The sequence below is a fragment of the Monodelphis domestica genome, chromosome 3 (genome assembly GCF_027887165.1).
Source record: "Monodelphis domestica isolate mMonDom1 chromosome 3, mMonDom1.pri, whole genome shotgun sequence".
Classification (NCBI taxonomy): domain Eukaryota; kingdom Metazoa; phylum Chordata; class Mammalia; order Didelphimorphia; family Didelphidae; genus Monodelphis; species Monodelphis domestica.
The window spans coordinates 165,140,963-165,165,391 of NC_077229.1; the positions used below are offsets into that span (position 1 = coordinate 165,140,963).

A 24,429-nucleotide genomic window follows, 5' to 3' on the forward strand; every position below is an offset into this window, starting at 1 on the left:
CCTACACATGGAAATATGGTAGTAAAGAAAATGAAGATGGGAAAAGCAGACTTGAATAGGTTCACTCAGAGAAGATATCACTGAGGACAACACAATTTTTAAATTGTTGAGGAACTGAGTTTCAAAATATTGGAAAGTTGGAAGAATACTAAATCCTTGAAGAAATTACTATTTTTTTCAGAATCTAATCTATGAATTTTGATTTGGGATATTCTCTTCAACAACATAGGTTGGCAACCTGTCATTCATAATCCAAGAGCTGCATAGGGCCCTGGGAGCATTAACAACTTATTTGCCTATAATGTTTGTTTTAAGCTATAACTTGAACCCATATTTTCCTTTCCTTCTATCCACTGTATCTTTGCCTCTATATTTTTCTAAAATTACTCTTATGTCTGCTTTCTCTTTTCTACAATTTGTGTGTGATTAATTGATTTATATATTGAGGATACCCAGATAAAGGTATAAAAAGAGAAGGTAGGCTTTCAAAGACAATATTCTATAACAGACAGAATCATTAATTCACACAATTGAATCAAGGATATAAAAGAACACAAGATTCCACTTTGTTTATTGTTTGTTAACTATGAAAGAACATTTGATTTCATAGAGTATAATGGTAACTTGAAGGATATCTTCCAATAAGGTACCTCATAAGCATATGTCAAAAATACTTGAAATAAGTAAAAAGAGACAATATTTTGCTTGAACTTTTCAACGATTCAATGATGTAATACTCCCATATCAGCTCATTAACCTGGGATTTATGGCCAACACACTGTAACTCATGCCTGAATGAAGCTTATCTAAAAGCACATGTTTTTTTCTCAAGGTATATCTCAGCCTTCTTGCCCTAGGAAAAACTAGATAGTAGCTCAACCCTACATTTGGAGGGCATTTAAAACAGCAAAACCACCAATAAAAAGCACAACAATGTAAAAAAAAAGTATCATTAAATAGATTCTCCAAAGAAGGCCTGCCTTCTTTGGCCTCTGCTGGGAACATATGCATCAGGTGACTTAAAATGTTTGCTACTTTGTGCCAGTCCACAAACTACTATGAAAACATCATGCATATTAGATTTGGGATTACAAATAAATTTACTAAACAGACAAATTTGCAAAAATAGAATCGATGAAAAAAAATGATTAACTATGGGTTTTCTTATAAAAACATTAAAAGGATGGAAAAGAAATTATAAGGATCGATAGTTATCTATATTAATAAGGTCTGAAATTTTTTCCATTTCTTTGGAATGTTTCAAAGAATAAAATTACAAAAGAGATAACATCAAAACTGATATGATGCAACAAAATTTGTTCTTAGAGCCTGCTAAATTTTTATCTTTAAGTGCTTTCATTAATAAGAAGAATAAAATGGGCATATGGTTAAAAAGAAACCAGTCCAAAAAGAAATCCCCAACAATGCATGAAAGTAGAATATGAAAAACTGAAATGATTACTAAAAATGAAAATTGAAAAATATTAAAACTGAATTGGCTAGGAGCTCTTTATAAAGAAATTAATAAAATAAGTAGTTGTAGTCTCATTTTTCAAATCATTTTCATTAAAAATTATGAATGAGAATTCACAAGGGAAGTGGAAATAAGAGACTATCAGAACTTTTTGCCCAATAATACGCTAATAAAACTGATAACTGTGTCAAGTTTGAGGTCCCAGAGTACCCTGAAAAGTTCTTTGGTATCTCCTAAATGGAATAAGATTTGATTGGGAAATGTTTAACAAAACGTTTAAAATGTAATATAACATAGGTAATATTAAATTGTGGTCTTCTAAGTCAACACATAGCTGCACAGAACATTTCTGAGTTTGCCAACAATAACTTTAATTAAGTAGATGGAATTTTCAACAATATAACATATCCAGGATAATAGAATAACTTGTTTATCTAAATGATCAAATATCAGTGAAAATTATATAAGCCATAATTGAATTCCCAAAAGTGGGGAAAGAAACCAAGATAAGACAATTTATAAGTGAATTTAAATGTTTAATTCTACAATAACATATTAATATTATCTACTAAATGATGAGATTAAATTTTTTCCTGGAATGCATGGATAACTCAATATGAGAACTAAAATATTTAATAGCCATGATGATAATAAAAATAATTTTTAAATGATTATATCACTAGAAATTGACAAAAAATACTTATTTGTTTTTCTTTTTTAATGTCTGCTAGAAAGTTGAGGAATAAACGACCTTTTTCTTAATATGGTTAAGTAGTATTTATCCAAAAATAAGAGCCAAGGCTAGAGGCCTTTCTAATAAAGTCAGGGGTAAGGAAATGTTGTTCACTAGTATCATTGCTATTTAACAGAGTGCTAGAAATACTAGTTAGAGCGATAGAGAAGAAAAAGAAATTAAGAAGCTATAGAAAAACCCCAAAATATCACTTTTTGAAGATGAGGTGATGTTCTATCTAGAGAACTTAACAAAGTGATGTAAAATTAGCTGATAGAGTAACTTCTGCAACGTTTTAGGATATAAAATATATGTAGTTAGCTAAACTGATTTACAATGGGACGTGGCAAATATCAGCATTTCTACAAGTGACTAGGAAATTAAGGCACCTAGATGTCTGGCTACTGAAGTACAAAGGAAACATAGGAATACAAATAAAAAGCAGTCTTTTCAGAAATAAAGATACACCTAAATACCTAGAGAAATTGTGTAGGGTAGGCTATTCCAATAAGATAAAAACAATAAATGACTACCTAAACTCATTTACTTATTCAGAGCAATACCAAACTAAATACCAAATCATTATTTTGTAGAAGTAGAACTAAAAAAAGTAACAAATTCATTTGGAAAAATAAAAGGCAAAGAATTTCAAGAGAAATAATGAAAAAAAAAAAGTGTACCTGGCAGTACCAAATCTCAAGCTATACCAGAAACATGATTTTGTATTCTGTGAAGATAGAATTAGCTCTTCCTTTGTCTATTTTTAGCTAATCAAATCAAGAACTCAAAGCACCCCTACTTACCATTAAGTGAGTTCACAAGTCATTTACTAGAGTAAACTCATACCTCCAAAGGCCCTTGGACAATACTAAGCAAATTGAAAGGCTGCAGTCTTTCTGTGAATTGGTTTCTGTGAAGAGGAGGAGAGACAGGAAGTGACATGGAAAAAGGGGAACAAAAAGAGACCAACATGGTCTGGGGGATCATTCCTTTCCTGGTGTTTGGAGAAGACTTTTCCCTTGGAACCTGTGTCCCCTTGCTGGATGAGTGGCTGAGATTCCTGCCCTTGGCTCTGGAGGAGGCTGAACTGGTGGACTTTTGGCTGAAGGCATCCCATAGAGATTAGACATGGGGAAGCTCCAAGTAAGGGGCTGAGCCAGAACTCACAGGAGAAGGACTGTTAGGCTTGTTAAGGCTCTGTCTCTTCAACATTTCCACTTTCACTCTTTCCTCCACTTTATAAATAAAAGCTGCTAAAAGTCATTTTGACTTAACCGATAATATTTTAAAATTCACAACCACAATATTACTTTATAACTCTCTTATTTAGTATAAAACCTAAATTTAAACCTTAGAACTCATTAAGAAATATGGAAGTCAATCAGTGGAACAGACTAATTATAAAATTTACAGATGCAAATCAAGAATAGTATAGTCATCAACAAACCCAAAGATCATATTAACTAATATCAACACTATTCAACAAAAATTCATTCATTTTCAATGCTGACAAGACTAGAATGCAGAAATTAAGAGGAGGCCAATATCTCACATGATGTATCAAGATAAGCTCTCAATGGATATGTTACTTAAACAAAAAAAAAAGATGACATTACAAACAAAGTAAGTGATTAAGGATGAAATTACCTCTCATATCTCATATCATATCGTATCATATCATATCATATGAACAGGGGAATAATTCATGACCAAATGTAGATTAGAGAAGAAAATAGAAGATAAAATGAATAATTTTTTATTTAAAAAATAAAATATTTTGCACAAATGAAATCAATGTAACTAAAATCAAAAGGGAATAGGTAACTGGGGAAAAATCTAGGTATACATTTTCTCTACTTAAGGTCTCATATCCAAATTTATCAAAAACGGATCCATTCCCCAATTGATAAGTTTTCACAAGATACTAACAGGTAGTTGTCAAAAGAAATCAAAACTAATAATAGCCATATGTAAAATGTTCTAAATCACTAAAAATTTGTGAAATGCAAATTTAAGCAACTCTTAGGTTCTACCTGACAACCACCATATTGGCCAAAATATAAAAAAGTAAAAATGACAGTTGTTGGAAAGACTACAGGAAAACAGATACATTAATGCATGATTGGTAAAGGTATGAATCAGTTTAACAATTCTGGAAAGTAATGGGTTTACCATTTGACACACTAATATCACTAACAGTTTTATATCTTGAAGATATTTTTTTTTAAAAAAGAAAAAGAAAAGAGGAAAACAAAAGGAGGCAGAGAAAGAATTCTTTATTTCAGACTTAGTGCAAACATTTTCTTCTATCCAAAGCCTTTCCTGATCATAACTGCTAATGCACAACTCTCTCAAAATTAACCTGTTTATTTTACATAAATTTGTTTTACATTTACATATGTAGACCCATAACTTATTTGTTGGATTGGAAGTTCCAAGACACTTCATTTTTGCTTTTTGCCCTAGGAACTAATATAGTAGCACACACTAGATGCCTAAACTTGCTTTTCAGGACAGTTAATAGTTACGTGGTAAAGTAAATAGACTAAGAGGCCTGGAGTTAGAAAGACTCATCTTCTTGAGTTAAAATCTGCCCTCAAGCACTTATTGGTTTTGTGAACCTGGGTTAAGTCACAACTGTGTGGGTCTCAGTTTTCTTATATGTAAAATGAATTGCATAAGGAAATGGCAAACCACTCCAGTATCTTTGCCAAGAAAACCCCAAGTAAGGTCATGACGAGTTGGACATGACTAAAAAAAACATAAAAGCAACAATAATAATATTTGCTCATTTATTGGTCAATTCCTCTTACCTAATAGATATTAGTGTATAAGCTACAATTATTTTTGTGGTGGTCTTTTTTACAAATACTCATCCTGAGTTTTGCAATGAGAGATAAATAAATGACTCATGAAATAATGTTTCTCCTTGTCTTTGGATGTAGGATAATAACTCCTTAATGTGCTTTTCAGAGGAAAAATTAGGACCCATGCTTCAATTTAATTTCAAATTTCTTCTGGGTTCTGTTTTTTTCTTAAATAGTGAGACTGTTAAGTTTGAGTTGATTAAAATCTAATACCTATTGGACAAAAGTTAGATTTGAAGAATAAATAGCAAAATTTAAGTTTATAGCCTCTAAAATATGTATGATTCTTAGCACCAGCTACCCCTTTATCTGACATTGTCTTAGCAAAAGTAGAAGAGGTCCTCACAGGATGGAAGGCTTTTCTGTATTTTATTTTTGGTCCATGTATTGCCTTGGCCAAACAGCTCATGGCTGCTGATGGTCTCTCTATACCTAATTACCTTGGCCGTTTGACTCAGTCTGTTGCAGGGATTGTGTTTGAAACACTTCCAGCATAGTAGAACCTCCCAGTGCTTATGTTTCTTTGGCACCGGCTTTAACAATCCAGGGTTTCTGGGATGAGGCAGCAGAGTAGGATCTAATGAAGCCCCAAATACCCAAACAATATTTGAAAGCCAAAATAGAGAATAGCAACTTCAAGCATAAATACCAACTTACTAACTAAGTTATTTTTAGATTCTTTGGGCTTGAGGAGGGCATATAGAAAGAGTACTGGTTACATAATCAAAGGACCTGTAAGAAAATCTTCACTTTGCTACTTGACCTAGGTAGTGCCTCTTGGAACTCAGTTTCATCAGCTCTAAAATGAGAGGGTTGGAATAGATGATTTCTATGATCATTTCTGGTTCTAAATATAATGAGTTTATGTTTAGATTACTTGTATGCTTATAATTTTTATGATAATAATAAAACATAAAAGAAAATCATCAACAATGCATTCAGTTTATGTTCACAATGTATATGTTACTATTATAAATACAAACTATACATGTAAAAATATTTTCTAAATATAAAACTTTCAGCATTGCAACTTATAATTTGTAGCAAATATTACATTAAAGAAAAAATTCAGGATTTGATCTGGACTCATGATTTCAATATACAACTCCTGTTTAGGAAATCTCTAACAATACAAATATATCTATAATTTTTTTTACTTACTATCTTGATCAGTTCTTAGAGATTAGTAACATCATTTGGGGGGAACAATTTAACTAAATTGAATCAATGGGGTAAAACTACCACATTCATATTAATAAAGAAAGCAGTATAAGAAACTGGAGAGAAACTCAAATACATATGGGATTTTGATAAAGAATTCGTGTTTTGAAAAATGCTAACATGAACTTGATTTGTTAATTCATTTAGACTATAATATAATTAATGACTTACAAAGAAGTGGACATGTGGCTGTGACCACCAATGTTTATTATAATAACAATTGAATAAAGTCACTGAAAACTTAAAAGTAAATCTAAAAAAATACAGAACAAATTTGGCAATTTCACTTAAGTTGCTCATTTATGTTTGTAATTGAAATTAATGGAAACTGACAGCTGATTTCCAACAGTTCTTTCGAGTTTAATAGAAATAAAATCACTATGAGTTGCTTTTGTCACTACTAATGGTAGAGAAAACTACAAATCAAGGTCACGTAGGTTCACAAAACTATCAATTCTATTTTCTTTCCAACAAAGCTATGTCTCTGCCATGCCTCTCCCTCCCTCTCTTTTTCCATCCCTCCTTCCATTTTTATTACTGTGGATTTAAAAAATCTGAATCCCTTAAAAATGTTATCAATTAAGTATTCTCATTATGAAGGAATGGCAGATTGGAAGTAATGTATTGAGCAAAATTCTAGTCCTGGTCCCACCACTTAGTAGCCATGTGACCCTGGACAAATCACTTAATTTCCTTGAAACTTGCCTCACCAGCAAAACAGACTGTAGTATCATATACCTCAAGCTAAAAGGGAACTTATGTCATTGAGTCCAATAAGTTTCATTGTACAAATGATGAAAGTAATAATGAATGAATGCAGATACAGATATGATTTGATCTCAGGTCTTCTGATTCCATAGAAAGTATTTATTCCATCATACTATGCTATCTGCCTTCTCTAGTTCAGAGGAGTTTTCTAAGGAGTTTTTAGGAAATCTATGAAAATTACAAAGGAACATATAAATGTAAGCCTAACATTTAAGAAGAGAGCACGCTGTAGTAGAGAAGGTACTGGATTAATAATCAAAAGATCTGGATTCCAGTCTCAGCTCTGCCACTTGTCAGCTAACTGAGATGAAGTCATTGCCCCTCTTTGTCTTCATTTAACCACAATTTCCTTTTTCCTTAGAGACAAATAACTTTCTCTTTACCTTCTACATGGCTCATATTATTAATATAAAGGATCATGAGCTAATATCCACAAAAGTGTTTTGTAAACTGGATACAAATTTAAGATATTAATATTGTATTCTATGTTACCACTAATGTATGTTCTTATAAGCATTTTAATAATTGCTTTTATGTCATAACATATAGATTTACAGATAGATATTCTGAAGGAATGAAAATGAACTTTAAGGATGTCATTATTAACTTTTATTACTTACAATTATGAGGCAATTCTAACTTTCCTTTATATGTAAACTAATAGAGTATAATAGAATTCTTGAGGTTGAAATTTCTTATGATAATTTTTCTAGTAAATATGATCACTTACTCTACTAAATGCAATGGAAAACTCGCAAATAAATGCCCCAGAATTGCTGAACATTTTCTCCATGATTTACCTGAAAACAATGAATGGATTTGAATCATTCTTTAGCACCAAGATTAAACATGTACTCATATGGCATATACTCACACAGAACAAAACCCATTAGACATTATTTCTCCAAGGTTCATTTAAAAATATTAACTCTCTAACTAGCCAGTATTCAACTGAAGATTCATTACTCCTTTGAATAGATGATCTTAAAGAAGCTGGTATACATTCCCACTATACAGATCACATATTCATTCTAAGCCTTTTGACTCTCTTCCATGTCCTCTCACAAAATTACCTGAAGGTTTACCCACATGCTTTAGGAATTCTTTTGTTCTCTTTACATTTGGGCAATATCAGTGGAGCAACACAGATGGTCATCATTTAACCTTTACTCTTGTTTCATGATTGAACCATCTGATTATATGTTTTTTCCCCAAGTAAACATTTTTAAGGATTATCTTCATTCCATTTTTTGTGCCAATTTTCTTTCATAATATGTTATATCCTGCTCATGCCTATCAGGAACCTCTTCATTATTGTTTGGGTGATCTGCATCTTCAGCTCTTTGGAAACTATATCAGTCTATGGATTACAGTCATACAACATTACCAGAAGGGTGAATTTCTAGATATAGACTGTAATTTAAGAGATGGGGTTTCATTCTAGAGGGAAGTTCTGGGGTAATTAAAATAAAAGCAATTTCCTAAAGCCATTCAGTTTCATTTAGCAAGAATTTGTTGAAGCCATACTATATGACTGGACCTGAGATAGAAAAACAAAAAAGGGAACAATTCCGGTCAAGTAGTTTACATTTTAATGGGAAGAAACTGCAAGTAAAAAAGTAAATATATAAAATAAAATCTAAATATAAATTGGGAGTAGTGTAAAGAATAACAGTAACACATATTGTTGATTGTCGTTTGTTTTCAAGGAGGACCAATGGCATCATGGGGTGATGTCCTGACTCGTACATGAATCAGATTTAAGTGAGGCAGAGTTGCATAAAGTCACCAATTTTGTTCTCTCTTCCACAGTCATCAAAATTAAGACAAAAGTTAGCACAACTGGAACTTCTCTGCGATGTAGTGGATGCCCTTGGCATCACTGACGTCTGACCATCCTCCAAGTACTTCAAAGCGCTTACTTCAACTGCTTTCATGGCCCCTGAAACAAATTGTTCTCATCTACCTATTCCATTGAGGGAAGTCTTTAAATGCTTTGGGTACACATTAACAGGTTTATGGTCCATTTTGGTTATCCTCAGGACGGTTTAGCCCATGTACTGATAGAGTTTTACGACGGTGTGGCTCCTGCTCATGATGCAGCTTTTCTGGAGTCACAGGTAAGGTTGGGTGAGAGATAGGCACCCAAGGTGGATGAGTAGCCCTGAAAAGGGCTCAGTAAATCTTCACAACAGAAATTTTAGTTCTCCTCAAACATTTACATATCATCTAGCTGCCAGTACTGACAAACAGAAGGATCACAAAAGGCCTCTTACAGGAGGTGATACCAATGCTATGCTGTGAAGAAAGTAAGGATTCCAAGAGTTGGAGATGAGGCGTACAATGTTCCAGACATACAGTATAGCTAATAAAAAGTCAAAAGGTCTTCTGCTGCAGAGGATGGATTCTTGTTAAATGTTGATGATAAAGAATTGGCTGACTCAAAATCCCCTACCAAACATGCAAACAAAGTTTCAAAGAGGGACTGATGAAACAATGTTTTAATAAAATGAAAAGTAAATGCCAGTTATTTCCATTCATTATAGGTCTGTACAGGAAGACAGCTAGAACTTGTAGGTGCTTTGTATAGAACCCAGGGAGCTATAGTAAAGAGCCTATAGCCATTGTAATCTTGGCCTTGGCTTGACAAGTCACAGAGGGGAGGGATGCCGAGAAGAAGAGATCATTGATGGCAAAATTTAAGATAATAATTATTAAAAATTTCATCTACCTGTCAAAAATTAAAATAAAAAAGAGAAGGCCAAAAGGTAAATCCAGAAAGGGGTGATTGCATAATCTAAATAAGTAGAATCTTGGTAGAAAGAATGGCTTGGTCAAGGGCTTTAGATAGATCAAAGGGGGGGGGGGGGCTGGATAGCTCAGTGAATTGAGAGTCAGGCCTAGAGACGGGAGGTCCTGAGTTCTGGCCTTAGATACTTCTTAGATGTGTGACCCTGGCCAAGTCATTTAACCCCATTGTCTAGCCCTTACCATTCTTCTGCCTTAGAACCAATTCACAGTATCAATTCTAAGATGGAAGGTAAATGTTTAAAAAAAAAAGAATAGATCAAAAGTAGAAGGAAGAGAGAAATAGTGAGATTAGATCTCTAAGTTAAAAAAAAAAGAATTTAGAACTTTCAATAGAAGTTAGAAAATATGATTCTTTAATCCATGAAAAATTGTATTTTCAGAGGTCTATGGGTGTGAAATATTTCAAATAATCTCATTTTTTTCAATGTGTTGATTGCTTTTACTGATTTTTTTCTTTCTTGTAAAAATCTTTGTTATAAAGGATGTCTCTGTAGGAGGATGGGGGAGACATACAGATGATATTTTAAAAACATAATGATAAAACAACTACTTTTTAAAAAGAAAACATCTAGACATGTTTTAGACAAAATCTTAACACTGGATGGGGGGAAAAGATGAAATTATACTTCTTTAGTTACACATTACTAGTGTTGATCCGATTTCTTTTCTTTCCCTACATTTTTCTTTGTAAAAAAAGTATCAGGGCATAAAGAGATGAGAATAAAAATTTAAGTATGTAATAAGGGAAAATATTGAACTTAAATATCAAAACTGAATATTAATGAGATGAATCTATGCTATCTATAAAATTGAGAGAAGATAACAGGATGGATAAGAGCAGAATCTAAGAAAAATATACTGTTTAAAAATAGGCAGTAAAATTATAATAGTATATCAACTCAACAAATATAAAAAGATTAAAAAGAAAGAAGTTAACAATGTGAATGGAATTTTAGAAAAGCTGGATATGATATATTTCTGTCAATTACTTAATAGGAATTGACATCCTTCATGAAAGTGGCAAATCTCTTCAGCAAGCACACATTTTATGCTTCATTTGACATTTATATTCAGAGGGCCACTGATCAAAAATCCTCTCCTCATATTTTTCAGGGAATTTTATATCCTAATATGTTTGTAGGAGACACTATGTTAGTGGAAAACCTATAGGGTAGGATGTTGCTTTACAAAAACACACATTTTTTCATATTTAACAAATAAATACAGTATGATTCTAATTCCCAGAACCTTTTAGTCAACTGTGATTACAATATCTATCTCCTTTGTGTAGTATACAAGTCTTTGAATTCTTACTCCAGAACAATATTTTTCACATACTTTCTGCTATCTTCTATAAGGTCGTCTTTGCATTGCAGTCATCAAGTACAAAAGCATGTTAATTTTGAGGTTCTCATCAAATACTTCATGGGATTTATTTACCTTTTCACACTTTGTAGCCTATGTTGGTATTTAAGCTGAAAATGTTCACTTAAAAATACCAACATTACAAGATTACCAAATGTCCCATAAAATGCATTTGTATACACAATACAACCAATACTTACAATTTCTTCTTCAAGGAAGATCTATGAGCTGTCTTTCTATTTAGCAATAATTTCCTATTAGTTTATGATTTCAATGATAGTCAGAATGTTGATTAATGCATTTCTGTTCATCAAGAGAGATGGAAGGTCAATGGACAATGATCTCACAGTGCATCAACTATTGAATCATGATTTACAAATTATCTACAGGCTACAAAGTTTTTAGTCCCCTTTGACTACCTTTTCATAATTCTTCTGTTGCTAAAGGTCCTACTATAATTTTACATTTGCTTTATGGTTTGCTATGATCAAGAATAAATTGTTGATCCATCAGCATACTGATAATAAACCTTTCTTAGTTAGCTAGAATGGTCCTCAGAAAGCAGCTAGTCTGTTGCTAGGAGAGGACCTAAAGTCTTTCAAAGATAATACAAGCTTCCAGAGCTTGTATTCCACTGGTGTAAAACACTTTTACATGACAGTGAGGTCACAGAGTAGGATGTTATAAGGATTTGTGAACACAAAAGTAACAAATCAAATTTCAACTAAAACAAATAGTGTTAAACCCTGAAAATAAAATAATTTAGCCTGACCAATATCTAGTTTTTCAGGGTTAACTATTGTAACATTTGTATATATTAAACCTGTTGATTCATTTGCATATTTCTTTTACTAGTTAAGCATGGGTCATTAGATACTTTCTACATTTAAAAAGTACTCTGGTAAAGTTTCTTCAGACAATAATGAATATCTTGCTACCAGTCTTAGATCTGTCACAATTTGGTGTGCAACTTTAAGCAAGTAATTCAATCTTACTAAGCCCAGGTTTCACTAATAACAAATTGAAGAATGCTAGAGAGGAAAATGACTTTACAGACATTTATTTCTTATGTGTAATATATAAGGGTTGTACTATATGAATTCTTAGTCTATCTAACTCTAAAATTTTATAATTTAAGTCATTAAAGTTAAGAAATATCATTCAAATGTCTTCAGTGTAAAATTATACTCAGGTAATAATCATCTGAAAATTTTCATGCAAGAGGCATTTCCAGATATATAAATGGCTAAAGGATTTAAACAGTTTTCAAAAGAAGAAATCCAACCTATCTTCACTCATGTGAAAAAATGCTCCAAATCATTAGTAATTAAAGTAACACACAAGAACTGTGAGGTTTTACTTCAAGTCCATCCAATTAGCATTGGTATTTCAAGAAAAGGAAAATGATAATTGCTGAAAGAGTTGCAGGAAAATAATATGCTTGATAGAGATGTGAATTGGGCTAGCTCTTATGGAAAACAATATAAAACTATGCCCCCAAAGTTACTAAATTGTATTTATCTTTGGATTAGTGATAGATACCATTACTAGGTATATATCCCAAAGAATTGAAAGAGGATAACAATTCACATATGCACATATTAATATATAGTTACCTTTTGTTACAGAAAAAACCCTGAAAACTTTAGACTTAGGGACTACCTAAACAAATTATGATATTTGAATTTAATAAAATATTATTGTATGCCAGGAAATGATGAAAGGAACAATTTCCTTATTTTTTTCAATGCAACTAAAATCCCACATGTGAAAGGGGTTCTTCTTAGTCTCTGTCCTTTTTTCCCCCAAAAATACCTTTCCTCTGAGCCTATCTTCCATCAACACTGCATATACTGTAGTCATTACCAATTGAATGTCAACTCTTTGAGGGTAAGGACTGTTTTTGCCTTTCCTTGTATCCCCACTGCTTAATTAAGAGCTAAACTCACAGCAGATTCTGTCAACTGACTGATTTTCAGAGAAGCCTGGGAAGATTTATATGAACTGATGTGGTATGAAGGAAAAGCTGAGGAGAATAATATATATACATATATGTGTGTGTATATATATATGTATATATATATATTATACTCTAAAATGCCTCTGATATATGTAATGGCTAGTCATTACTGTAGAGTATCAATGATAAAACATGCTACCTACCCTCAACAAAAAAGTAATAGGCTAGAGATGTAGAACAAAATATTTTAAGGCACTGACAGTACAAGAATTTGTTTTACTTGATTAAACATTCTCGTTATAAGACTATTTTTCTCCTTCAAGTTTTAATTCAAATTCTATCTTCTGCCAAATCTTTGTTAGTTCACCCTAATCCCCTTTCCCCTCATTGCCAGTGCAACAATTTCCTCTCATGCTTACCCCAAATCTATCTTTAATGTATTTAACTGTTTGTGCATTATTTTTCCCATTAGAATGTGAGCTTCTTATAGGCAAGAACTGTTTTTATACTTTCTTTGTATCCTCAACACTTAGAATAGTAACCTAAATATAGGAAGCCATAATAATTGCTTCTTGATTGGCTATTGGAGTGGGAGCATGAGGATTAAGAGAAAGATTGGAGCTAATGATAGAACTACCAAAAGTAAAAATAAAGTGATTTTTTTTAATGAAAAGAAAAACAGGCTAGAAGACAGAGACAAGCAGTATCACTTTGAAAAGTTTCTTGTCAAATTTATTATATACATAAAAGGAAAAGCAAGCTGCACATAAGAGATTTATGGTTTCATGTACAGTCCTGCTTCTGTTCTACTTTATATAAGGAAATACTCATTCTATTTGGTGTTTAAGCTGACAGTAAAAATATTTTAAAAAGAGAGAGAAGTGGCATGGCATAGTAGAAAGTACATGGGATTTAGGGAAGAAAAAAAATCTGGATTTGAATTTCAGCACTTCTGCTTACTATTTTTAATCTTTCTTTTGTATTCTGGCACCAGAACCTCAGCTAGCTGCAGAATATCTCCACACTGCTATCCCAACAATTCAAAATTCTATGTCAAAAACTTTAGCTTTTCTTTCTACCTAAATCTCTTTTTCTTTTTGACTTCATTATTCCTGCCTGTTGACCACAGACCAAGTCTTCTATCCACATTAGAAATCTTGGAGCTATCTTTGAATATCTGCCTGACCTCCCATTTCCAATCATTAACAAAGTCCTGTCAATTCCATAGCTGGTGAATTTTTTGTACCCTTCTCTAGGCCTATTCCTACCTTCAACTAGGGGCCCTTCTTTTACCACTTCCCTAGGCTCTTGTAACAGTCAAACAAGTCTTTCTGGTTTCACTCTCAACCCACTTAATCTGTTTTTTATATTGATGCCAGATTAATATTCCTTATGTGTAGAGCTGGTCATGTGGTTCCTCTGTTAAAAAACATTTTGCCTGGGAAACCAATTTATAACTCCTTTGCTTAGGACACTCTACAATTTGGCATCAGTCTGCCTTTCCAGTCTAATTTACTCTTCATTATTCCCCACCACACACGTTCCACTCTAGCCAAAATGGATTATCCTGTCTCCTGAATACTTCCTTGGATTTTTATACATCTGTATGCCTGCTCACCCTATTCCTTATGGCTAGAATTTCCTTCCAACCTTTCTTTTGTTGAATTCCTACCCATTAAAAAAAACTCAACTCAAATATTTATTCCTTTTTGGAACCTTCATTGATCCCACCAGTAGAAAGCTACTCCTTTTGCCTCACATAGCACATTACTTTTCAACTCTGATGCACTTAGACTTTTCTATTATATTCAACAACTTGCCCCTAGGCTCCATGCAGACAGGGGATTATTCTTTACCTAAACTTTGCCTCCTGTGGTGCCCTCCATAAAGTAGTTATTTAATATTTGAATCTTTGATTTGAATATTTGATCTTTTGTATCTTCATTGCCTGGTTAAGTTTTTTTCCCCCCTTGGTGCAGGATTAGATGAAAATTCCTTAGCCCAACATTCAAGGCCCTTTAGGAGATGACTCTGATCTCTTTTATTAGCTTTATAATAGACATGATGTTTATATGCTCTGGCCAAACTACTTTTCACATTTAATCTTATTTTGCCCTTTCCCACCTCAGTCAATTTGTTCATGACCTTCCCTAAGGTAGTAATGGACAACTTTCCCCACCTCCCTTCTGTCTATGCCTATTTAAATCCTTCTGGGAAAAAATCACTAAATCTGGTGATTACATCATTGATGAACTTTAGGAATGTTATTTTAGTCAGATGGTAGGAGAAGCCAAGTTATGCAGAATTAAGGAGTAAGTGATAAGGAACTGTATATAGACTACCAATATGAGAAAATTGGCCATGGAAGGAAGGCAGAAATACAGAGGACAGTAGAGTCAATTGAAAGTTCTGGGTTTTTTGAATGTATCCACAGATTCATAGGATTTTAGAAGGGACTACAGAAATCATCTTTTTACTTTTAAAAGATACCTGTAAAGGAGAGGGAAAGAGTCGATGAAGAAAAATACAAATTAAATGATTTGTCTGGGATAGGAGGAGATAAGTATAGGTTGAAAGTTTCTTAAAGATCTGATGTTAAAGGGCACAAGTTTGTCTTATAAATAAGACACTTCCTTTGAGACAGAAGGAAAAGAAGTGAGCAGCAGGTAAAGAACCACATTGGTTTGGAAATGATTGAGGAGGAAAGTGTAAGGCCAAGGTTACTCACAACTCAAATGTCTGGAAGCATCTCTTCTCTAATACTTAAATTCTCTCTGGGATCAGAATTGCTGGTTACAGCCCTATCAATTACCAGATCCAGGGCTGGTCAAAGTTAACTTAAAATTTCAGGCAGAATCCTTTACAAATAAAAAATAAAGATGAACTATATTTTCATGTCTTTATATGGAATAGAATATATGTGAATCACATGTACATATATGTAATATATATAAAAGAAATGACAAACATGTCCCTTACTTTAGCACAATGTATATATTTAAAATTGAGTGCAAATCTAGAAAATAGTCTTTTTTGCACTATAAGAATTTATTATACAATGAAGAATATCTTTATAATGACGGAAAATCTTAAGCAGATAAGTCACATTGCCTTTATACATTTTCAGTGGCTTCTCTATTGTGCTGCTGCACAAAAGATGTAAAGATAGATGTTGACAATTTTACCTACATACAAATCCTGAATTAACCAAACCTGCCTCCCCAAAACTCCCAACCCTGTTTATTAAACATCTTCTATGTGCCAGTATTATTCTAACTATTCTAGGTGGCAGGCATACAAATACAGTGAAAGCAGCCATTCCTAGTGAGGGAGACAACAACAAAGTTGTGTATATATGTAAGCAAATATGCTTATGAATTTATGCACACATGTATGTATACATACAGAAATGTGTTTATACATGTGTGTACACACAGAGTAAATGTAAAAAGATAAATACAAAGTAGCAAGAAAGGGCACTAGAAGACATCACTTTTGCTTCATTTTATATTACTTCCTCAATTCATGTGTTCTAATTTTTTAAATAATTTATATAACTTCTGAATAAATTAGTCTTTATTTTTCACACTTTTCAAAATTATAGGTTCAAATGATTAAAGTATTAGATATGATCTTAGACATCATCTAACCTAACCAGTTAATTGTTATAGAAGAGACTGTAGTCTCAATAAATGAAGGAACTTGCCCAATGTTACAAATATAGTGACTAGCTGAATATATTGTGACTCCAAATTAAATTCTCTTTTCCATTATGCCATGTTGCCACCCATGATTCATTAAGAGTTACATGATTAAAGAAAGTAAAAATACAGTAATTTTCTTGTTCTGCCGTGTCTGACTCTTCATGATGCTATTTTGGATTTTCTTAGCAAAGATCTAGAGGGGTATGTCATTTCCTTCTCCAGCTCATTTTACAGATGAAGAAACTAAAGGAAACTGGATTAAGTGCCTTGCCCATAAGCATATAGCTAGTTAAGTATCTGTGGCCTAATTTGAAATCAAGTCTTCCTAACTTCAGGTCCACTGCACTATGTAGCTGACCAATACAGTAACACAATAAAAATATAGTAATTGTTTCACCTAGAATTCATGTTAACTTCACCTATCTGAAACATAATTGGAAACTTCTGAAAAAGGCTTCTGAGAAAAACAAAATAAATGTCATAAAGTCCAAACACTATCCTTCACTAAATTTACACATGCAATAGTCTTCTTACTTTTCACACAATTTGATAGACAAGTTGGCTATTTTTTTTCCATAAAAGTTAAAAGCCTGAAAAAAGAGAAAGCCTACTACAAGCAAATATTTTGATAGCAATGAAATATTGCCACAGTCTGGCAATGTGAGAGGGGACATAAAAAAAAAAAACCCACCATGACAATCAGACTTGATAAGATCTCAAAGAACTCCAATAAGGTCTCATTTAGCATGGAGGTGTATAGACTATTTCAATAGGTCTAGCCTGCTACCCCTACTAATGATTATACTGACTCTAAGACATAGATAAAAGGTTAAGTTATATTAAGTATATATATTTTTTAAAAAGTATGCAATAATATTTAATTTTTTAAAAATGTTTTATCCCTTTAAAGAGGGTGAATTCTCATCTGATAAGAGTATGGTGAATTATTTTAAGGAGAGACCTAGGTAAAAATTCTGCAGTTGACACGTTATCTGTTTAACCATGCATAAGCCACTGAATTCTGAGTTTAACTTTGTTAGGGAAAATGATATCTAGGCTGCCTATCTCAAAGGGTTATTGTGAGGATCAAATCAAATAATATATGTAATTCAATTTGAAAATAATAAATCATCATCATCATATTACAATCTGGAAAATACTGTTCTTCAAAATAACTAATTTTCTGAAAGTTTTTGATAGATGAGGTTTGAAACTACAAAGTGCTTGGAACTTCATATATTTGACAGTTACTCTTTCTCCTCTTAGAGAAAATTAAATGAAATTGCTGAGCTAGGTGATGAGAATACATTTGGCCATATACTTCTACATGTGGAGAAGATACAAAAGTATACTTTTATTTTAAATATTATACCAAATAGAAGACAATCAAAATAGTAAGACCAGATGTGTTTAAAAATTGTCTTTCTTCTTAGGACAAAGAATCTCCACCTTTACTTTGTAAAAAAACACTATTACAGGCCATGAGGTTATCTTCAAGGGTCAGCATTAAAGTCTCAAAAACTAAATAAGTTTTACATATTTTTAAATATAAAAAATATATATTTCATTCAGCACTTTCAGAAAGGCATAGAAGTGTTGCCATATCAAACAAATAGTAATAGGATGTTCTTACTTGAAGAAAATTAGAGTCACTTTGCTAATGTTCAAGTAAAGAGTCTATTGGTAACCTACACCTGATCTTTACCTAGTTATTACCTCAGGGATCTCACCAACCTCTTTATAAAGGAATGCTCTGTTTTTGAAATATTTTGTCATAGCATCCTGAGAAAATTTTCAGGGGATGACAGCTTTCTAAGTGTGGCTATTAGAATTTCCTCTGAAATTAGTCCATATGAGGCAAGGTTGAGAGAGAATGGTTTCTCTTTTCATTTTGAAAACATCACTTTTGTGTAAAATTCTTGCTGGTCCAAAAAAACTTTCATTGTGATGCATTTTATAATCCAGTCTCCTTAATTTACAATTTTAAGAAAAAAAAATTTATGGAAATGATTCCAAAAATGATCTGATATGCCACGGAAGCATATATTCTCTGTGTATAAGTGATAATATACCAATAGGTTAATTCAGCAAAACAGAGAATTCTGCATTTCATTTTAATTCTTTTTGTTATGTTTGTTAACTTTTATGATATTAATTACAGTGAAATTAAAATCAAATGAAAATTTAAACTGGAAGTATATTTATTCTGAGAGAATGGGATATCCTAGTGTCTGTCAGATACTTATTTAAAACCAATGCAATTTCATTAGAATTCATAGAAAGAAGCTAGACAGAATTAAGCTATTCCAGTAAAGCAAGCAAAAGTAATCCTTAGAATATAGGTTTTTAGGTATTACTACTAGTCCAAAAGGGAAAAGAATGAAAGTTTGAAAATCTAAATCTCAATTATGACTCACTTTTTTCTGTTCTGAAAAGAGTATACTATAAATATTTTGGGTAGGTACTGATTTTACAACTTTTGTATGAGGTATAAATGCTAAAATGATAATTTTAATAACCATAATGTATATAAATCTCAGTATGTGGACACCTACTTTATGCACAATATAATATTGAGTGAATTATTGACTCAATCTATTTTCAGTTCTACTTGCTAAGAAAAATATGGGAAATTTTGTTCATAATATAATAAAGCAACTTTTCAGCTATATAAATTTCATGAGAATCGAAACAACAAATATTAGGGGTCATTAGACTAATCAATATGGCAGTCATAATGAGATAATTGATTACTGTGTCTTGAAATTCGAATGCATATCACTTCATCCAACAATAAAGTTTAGACTTTTCCTGCTATTATATGGTATTCAATAACAAGTACAATTAACTATCATACGATTTATCATTTGCTCCCTCACCCTTGCCACACCACATCACTTCAATCTGGCTGAATTTGGTGAGGGGTTAAAAGTTTGAATTTTTGCTTAAGTGTTCTGCCCTATAGGTTTTTCTTGTAGTTTTCAATGAATAAAGGGATCCGAGGCTGAGAATTTGGGATGGATATTAACCTGCCTAAACCAACTCAGAGACATTCATTCTTTCATTTCCACCCTTGTTTTACTTTAAACCACTTGGCAATAACATTTGACTGAGGGGAACCGGCAGTTTCCACAAGAATTCCCAGGGATTTAAATTGCTGCCCCGTTTTCCCAGCACAATCCAGGTTTGGGGAGTCCAGTGGGCACCTCCAGGGGTTCTCCTACCCAGCCCAGGTCTCTCCCTTGGGAAAGCGAGGAGCAAAGCCAGAGTAATTGGATCATTACTCTTTAATTTTCCGTAGTCTGTCAGTCCCCTCCACTCCATCCCCTCCCCCAATCCAGTCACCAACACCTACTTCCTGGAGGAGATGAAGTATGGGGTTGGGGATCTCACCCACCTCCTTCCTCTTCCTCCAGAGAATTCATGCAGGGGAAATAGCCAGCCAGTGCCTCGAAGGAGGCGGAAAGACTGCTCCGGCTCTGGGAGCGCTGCATGGAGCGGCCCGCGGTACCACTGCCCCCTAATCCCTGCCGGCCCATCTTGGTAGAGGCCCCGCTTTTCCCGCGGTACAAGATTCGAGGCGTCTTGGCGGCTAGCGCGCGGCGGCAGCTGCACCGGGGGTCCGGGGACTTGAGGTTGTACCCAGGCTGGAAAGTGGCCACGGGACGCAGAGGTTCTCTGCCTGTGTCTTTAGGACCAGATCCAAAGACTACTGGGTTCGCCCCTTTGGTGGTAGAAGGAAGGACGACTACTGCTGTGCCTCTTGGTAAATACCCAGAGGTCTCGTCCAGGAGGGAGCATAGGCTCCTGGAGGCTGAAGCTGTGTTTCGCCTCTCTCCAGAGTAGGGGGGATGCTGATGCTGTTGTCCCCGCCAATCAGAAGGAGGAGGCTGCAGCGATAGCAGCAGCAGCCACAGGACTCAGAAAAACAGCTCCCAGGATGCCTTCTCCCTCCAGAGATTCCCCCCTTGCTTCCTCTTCTTCCTTTCCTTTTGCTTGGAGCAGACAGATAATTAGGAGCTCCATTTCTGGCTCTTCAGAAAAGACTGACCTATTAGGAAACTTTTTTTTTTAATTACTTAATATCGTGTGTCCACAAACATTGAAGAGGCAGTATTCCAAACAATTTATTTTATTCTCCTTTAATGGTAGTCACAATTTAAGTAGATATGGCTTAACTATTGTAAAAGTTTTCCCTGTCAATCCAGAAAAGACCCTTACATTTCAACCGTTTTTGCAAAAATTCAGAATTATTCCTTTATTCCCTTCCTACTTTTTGTATTAAAAATTAAGTCAAACTGAGGGAAAAAAGATAATAAAAATAGACACACAAACATGCTTGAAGAATGGCAACATCTAGGCAAGCACCTAGTTGTACCTTTCATTCTTTTACAGTTTTAATGCCTTGCCTTCTTGTCCTGATAACAAAAATTTCCTGTTAATGACTTATATATCTGCTTACTAAGGTTTATCCAAAAACATAAACATAGAACTCAGGTGCTTTTTGAAACCACTCCTTTAAAAATCAATGTGTTAGGGGGAGGTAGACATAGCAGGAATAATTTTTTTGAATGCAATAATGATTTTGAAAATCAATTTTTAAAAATATATTTGTCATTACAGCCTTAACTTGTCACCAAAAAAAGTGTAAATAAAATCAAAGACTCCAGTAGAAAATTCTAGTTGAATTCCCTGTATTCAGAAAGAAATTTGCCCAGCCATTCAAGATTATCATCTTTTTATTTCAGATTTCCAGAAGTTGATTTTCACTCCCCCTTGCCATATGAAATCTTATAAAAGGTGTTATAGTTTTAGCAAGAGAAGTGGTTTTTTAATATTTAATTTATTCGATTCAAGAAACATTTATTAAATGACTACTAGAGCAATGGAAATAGGAACGCAAAAGTGAAATAGTCACTGCCCTCTAGGAGCTAACACTTTATTAGAGGGATACAAAATATACAAAAAGAAACAGTGATTTTATGATGGTATACCACTCACAAAAATGCATGAGAGGCAGGCAGAGACAAATAGAGAGACGGAAACAGTGACAGATAGATAAATATGATAAAATTAGAAGACCAATTAGAGTACTGTTACACAGAAGCTCAGGCGAGAGGTGAGAAGGCTTGAACTAATTTAAATTCTCTTTCTGGAGATAAAAAGATCAGTATCTTCATTACAATAACTCTTTACCTGAATTAACTATTAAATTATATCTAGGGTCATTTCCTCCCTCCAGATTAAATTATTCTAAATCCAATGTCACTGTCCTCTCTAAATAAAATGTGAAACATGGTATCCTTATAAGAAATAACATCTTCCCATGTATTTGGAAGCTCTAGTGACATCAAAAAACATTTTTAAAATATTTAGTTTATTGGTCATTATTAATGAAATTGGGTATTAAATCTAAGAAGCTGCAGAACTCTCTTTATTTCTTATATGACATCTCCAGGTATACTGACATTTTAATAGCTCAATGTGCTTCTCTTAAAACTCACAGAATACATCAATGACCAAAATTCTATTCATTAAAAATTTAAATTACTTTCAATAAATACATCATTAAATTATGAATTTATACATTGCATAAAATTATAATTTAATAATATTACTTATTATAGCATTATACTACTTCTCAATTATTCAAGTTTAGAAATATTTTGGTGATTTCTATTCAATAAACTCAGTAAATACTTCTTGAACTACAAATTTGTGCCAAGCAATATGCTAAGCACTGAATATATGACACTCCTACTGCCCCACCACCACCAAAAAAGTTTTTGTCTCCAAAGAGTTTGCATTCTATCAGGGTAAAGAACAGGAACACAAAAAATATTTGTGCCCCAATTAAAATATTTCATAATTTTTGTCCTAATCACTTCAGATTTTTAATTTTTTCCCTTAATAATTTTACCTTCTTTAAATATCCAAACTTTTGAAAAGTGCATATGCCAATAAAATAAGTGAATTAATTTATTTTTAGATACATAATTATATCACATTATTACTATTAGAAGATAAAATACATCCTAAGTAAATGTAACTTTTAGGCAATGTTACTTTCTATAGTATAAGGATTAAGAGATACAAAATTTAGAAATAAAAGAATCTCTTTGGTGAAAATTATATTCAGTCTTCTCAACTTACAGATGAAGAAACAGATATTTAGTATAATGTCACAGGCAGAATGCTGGATTTGGAGTGGGATATGATGGGTGTTCATTTATCTACTACCACCCAGACTTAGTTAATTAACATCTCTGGGTCTCAAAATCTTCATCTCTAAAATAAGAAATTGCAAGGCTGACTTCTAAGGTCCCTCCTATCTATAGAGCTCTGATTCTTTGATTTCTTCCAATTACAAATTTATTATATATATACATATACATATGTATATATATAATTGCACATTATATCCCTAAGAATAATCACATTTTTTTGGACTGAACAAATAGGACTTTGCAACCTTTCATTAGCAGATTAAAATTTATTATGATTAAATTACATTGGAATGTGGGATAATAAAGTAAAAAATGTTGTTTTTACATGAATAAAATTCTGATTTTAGAGGAGATTTGTCATCCAGTCTCTATTATTTATTGTTTCTCTGAATAAATCAGACTTTTGTGGATGTGAATTCATCATTTTTGGTCAGAAGAAGAATGGATTTGGGGACTATGGGAGTAGAGTGGAATTGTATGGTGGTCCATAAGAATATTTCTAGAGGCAGCACAGAATATCAGAAGAAGAAAAAACAACTGTGGAATAAAAGGATCTTGATCAAAATCTTTCTACTTTTTTTTTTTTACTACCTCTGTCACTTCAGTTCTCTGGCATTTATCTTATTCTTTTATAAAATGAGGGGAGTGTGAGCCTTTGGTATTTTGAAGGACCCTTTTCGTTCTAATCCTGAGATGAATCAGAGGCTATTGTAAATGAAGGCTTCTTGAACTAAAATGGGAAACCTTAGGTGAGTACTTATCATTTCTGAATGGAACTGAAGCCTGAAACTCTGAATTTGTTGCTATTACTTGGGGGTATTAAAAGTAAAAGCTGACTGGCAATCATTATTAGTCCATGGAAACCTGTATGTTGGAAACTGTCTGATTACTCCCACCTACAATTTCTATATTAACTTTACTCTACTTTCTTACAGTTTGGGATAAATTTCTTCAAAAAGAGCCTTTGGCACCTAATTCTGATGTTTTATCCTAAAGATCATGAGTTTGTGAAGCAAACAAAACAAAATAAGAATACTAGAAAGGGTGGGGGCTAAAAAGGTGAAAATGTTCCCAGTTTATAAATGTAATTGAAAAACCGAGGCTTGAGAATGAAAAGGAATAGTAATGGCTGAAGAAGTTATTATATAAGTAAGCCACAATAGTTTTCTTAGGCCTTTAGTCTAGTTGAGGAATTCATGGGATGTAACTTACTTAACCTAGATAAAGTAAAATTTGGAGGACTGGATAATATAGAGTGAGTTTCTCTATATAACACCATCACTGTATTTATATATTTTT

General features: G+C 33.0%; 1 protein-coding gene across 39 annotated transcripts in view; it reads right to left on the reverse strand.

The window, feature by feature from the left end:
• RIMS2 (regulating synaptic membrane exocytosis 2) overlaps positions 1-24,429 on the reverse strand; it is an 821,462-nt gene that overhangs the window by 15,194 nt on the left and 781,839 nt on the right. The window contains exon 1 of one of the 39 annotated variants that reach the window (XM_007488196.3): positions 20,301-22,062. The exons of the other annotated variants lie outside the window; for them this stretch is intronic. Within the exon in view, the coding sequence (XP_007488258.1) occupies positions 20,301-20,442 (142 nt within the window). The 5' untranslated portion in view covers positions 20,443-22,062. Of the gene's footprint in view, positions 1-20,300; positions 22,063-24,429 lie in introns of those variants that run through there. 39 annotated transcript variants of the gene reach the window in all.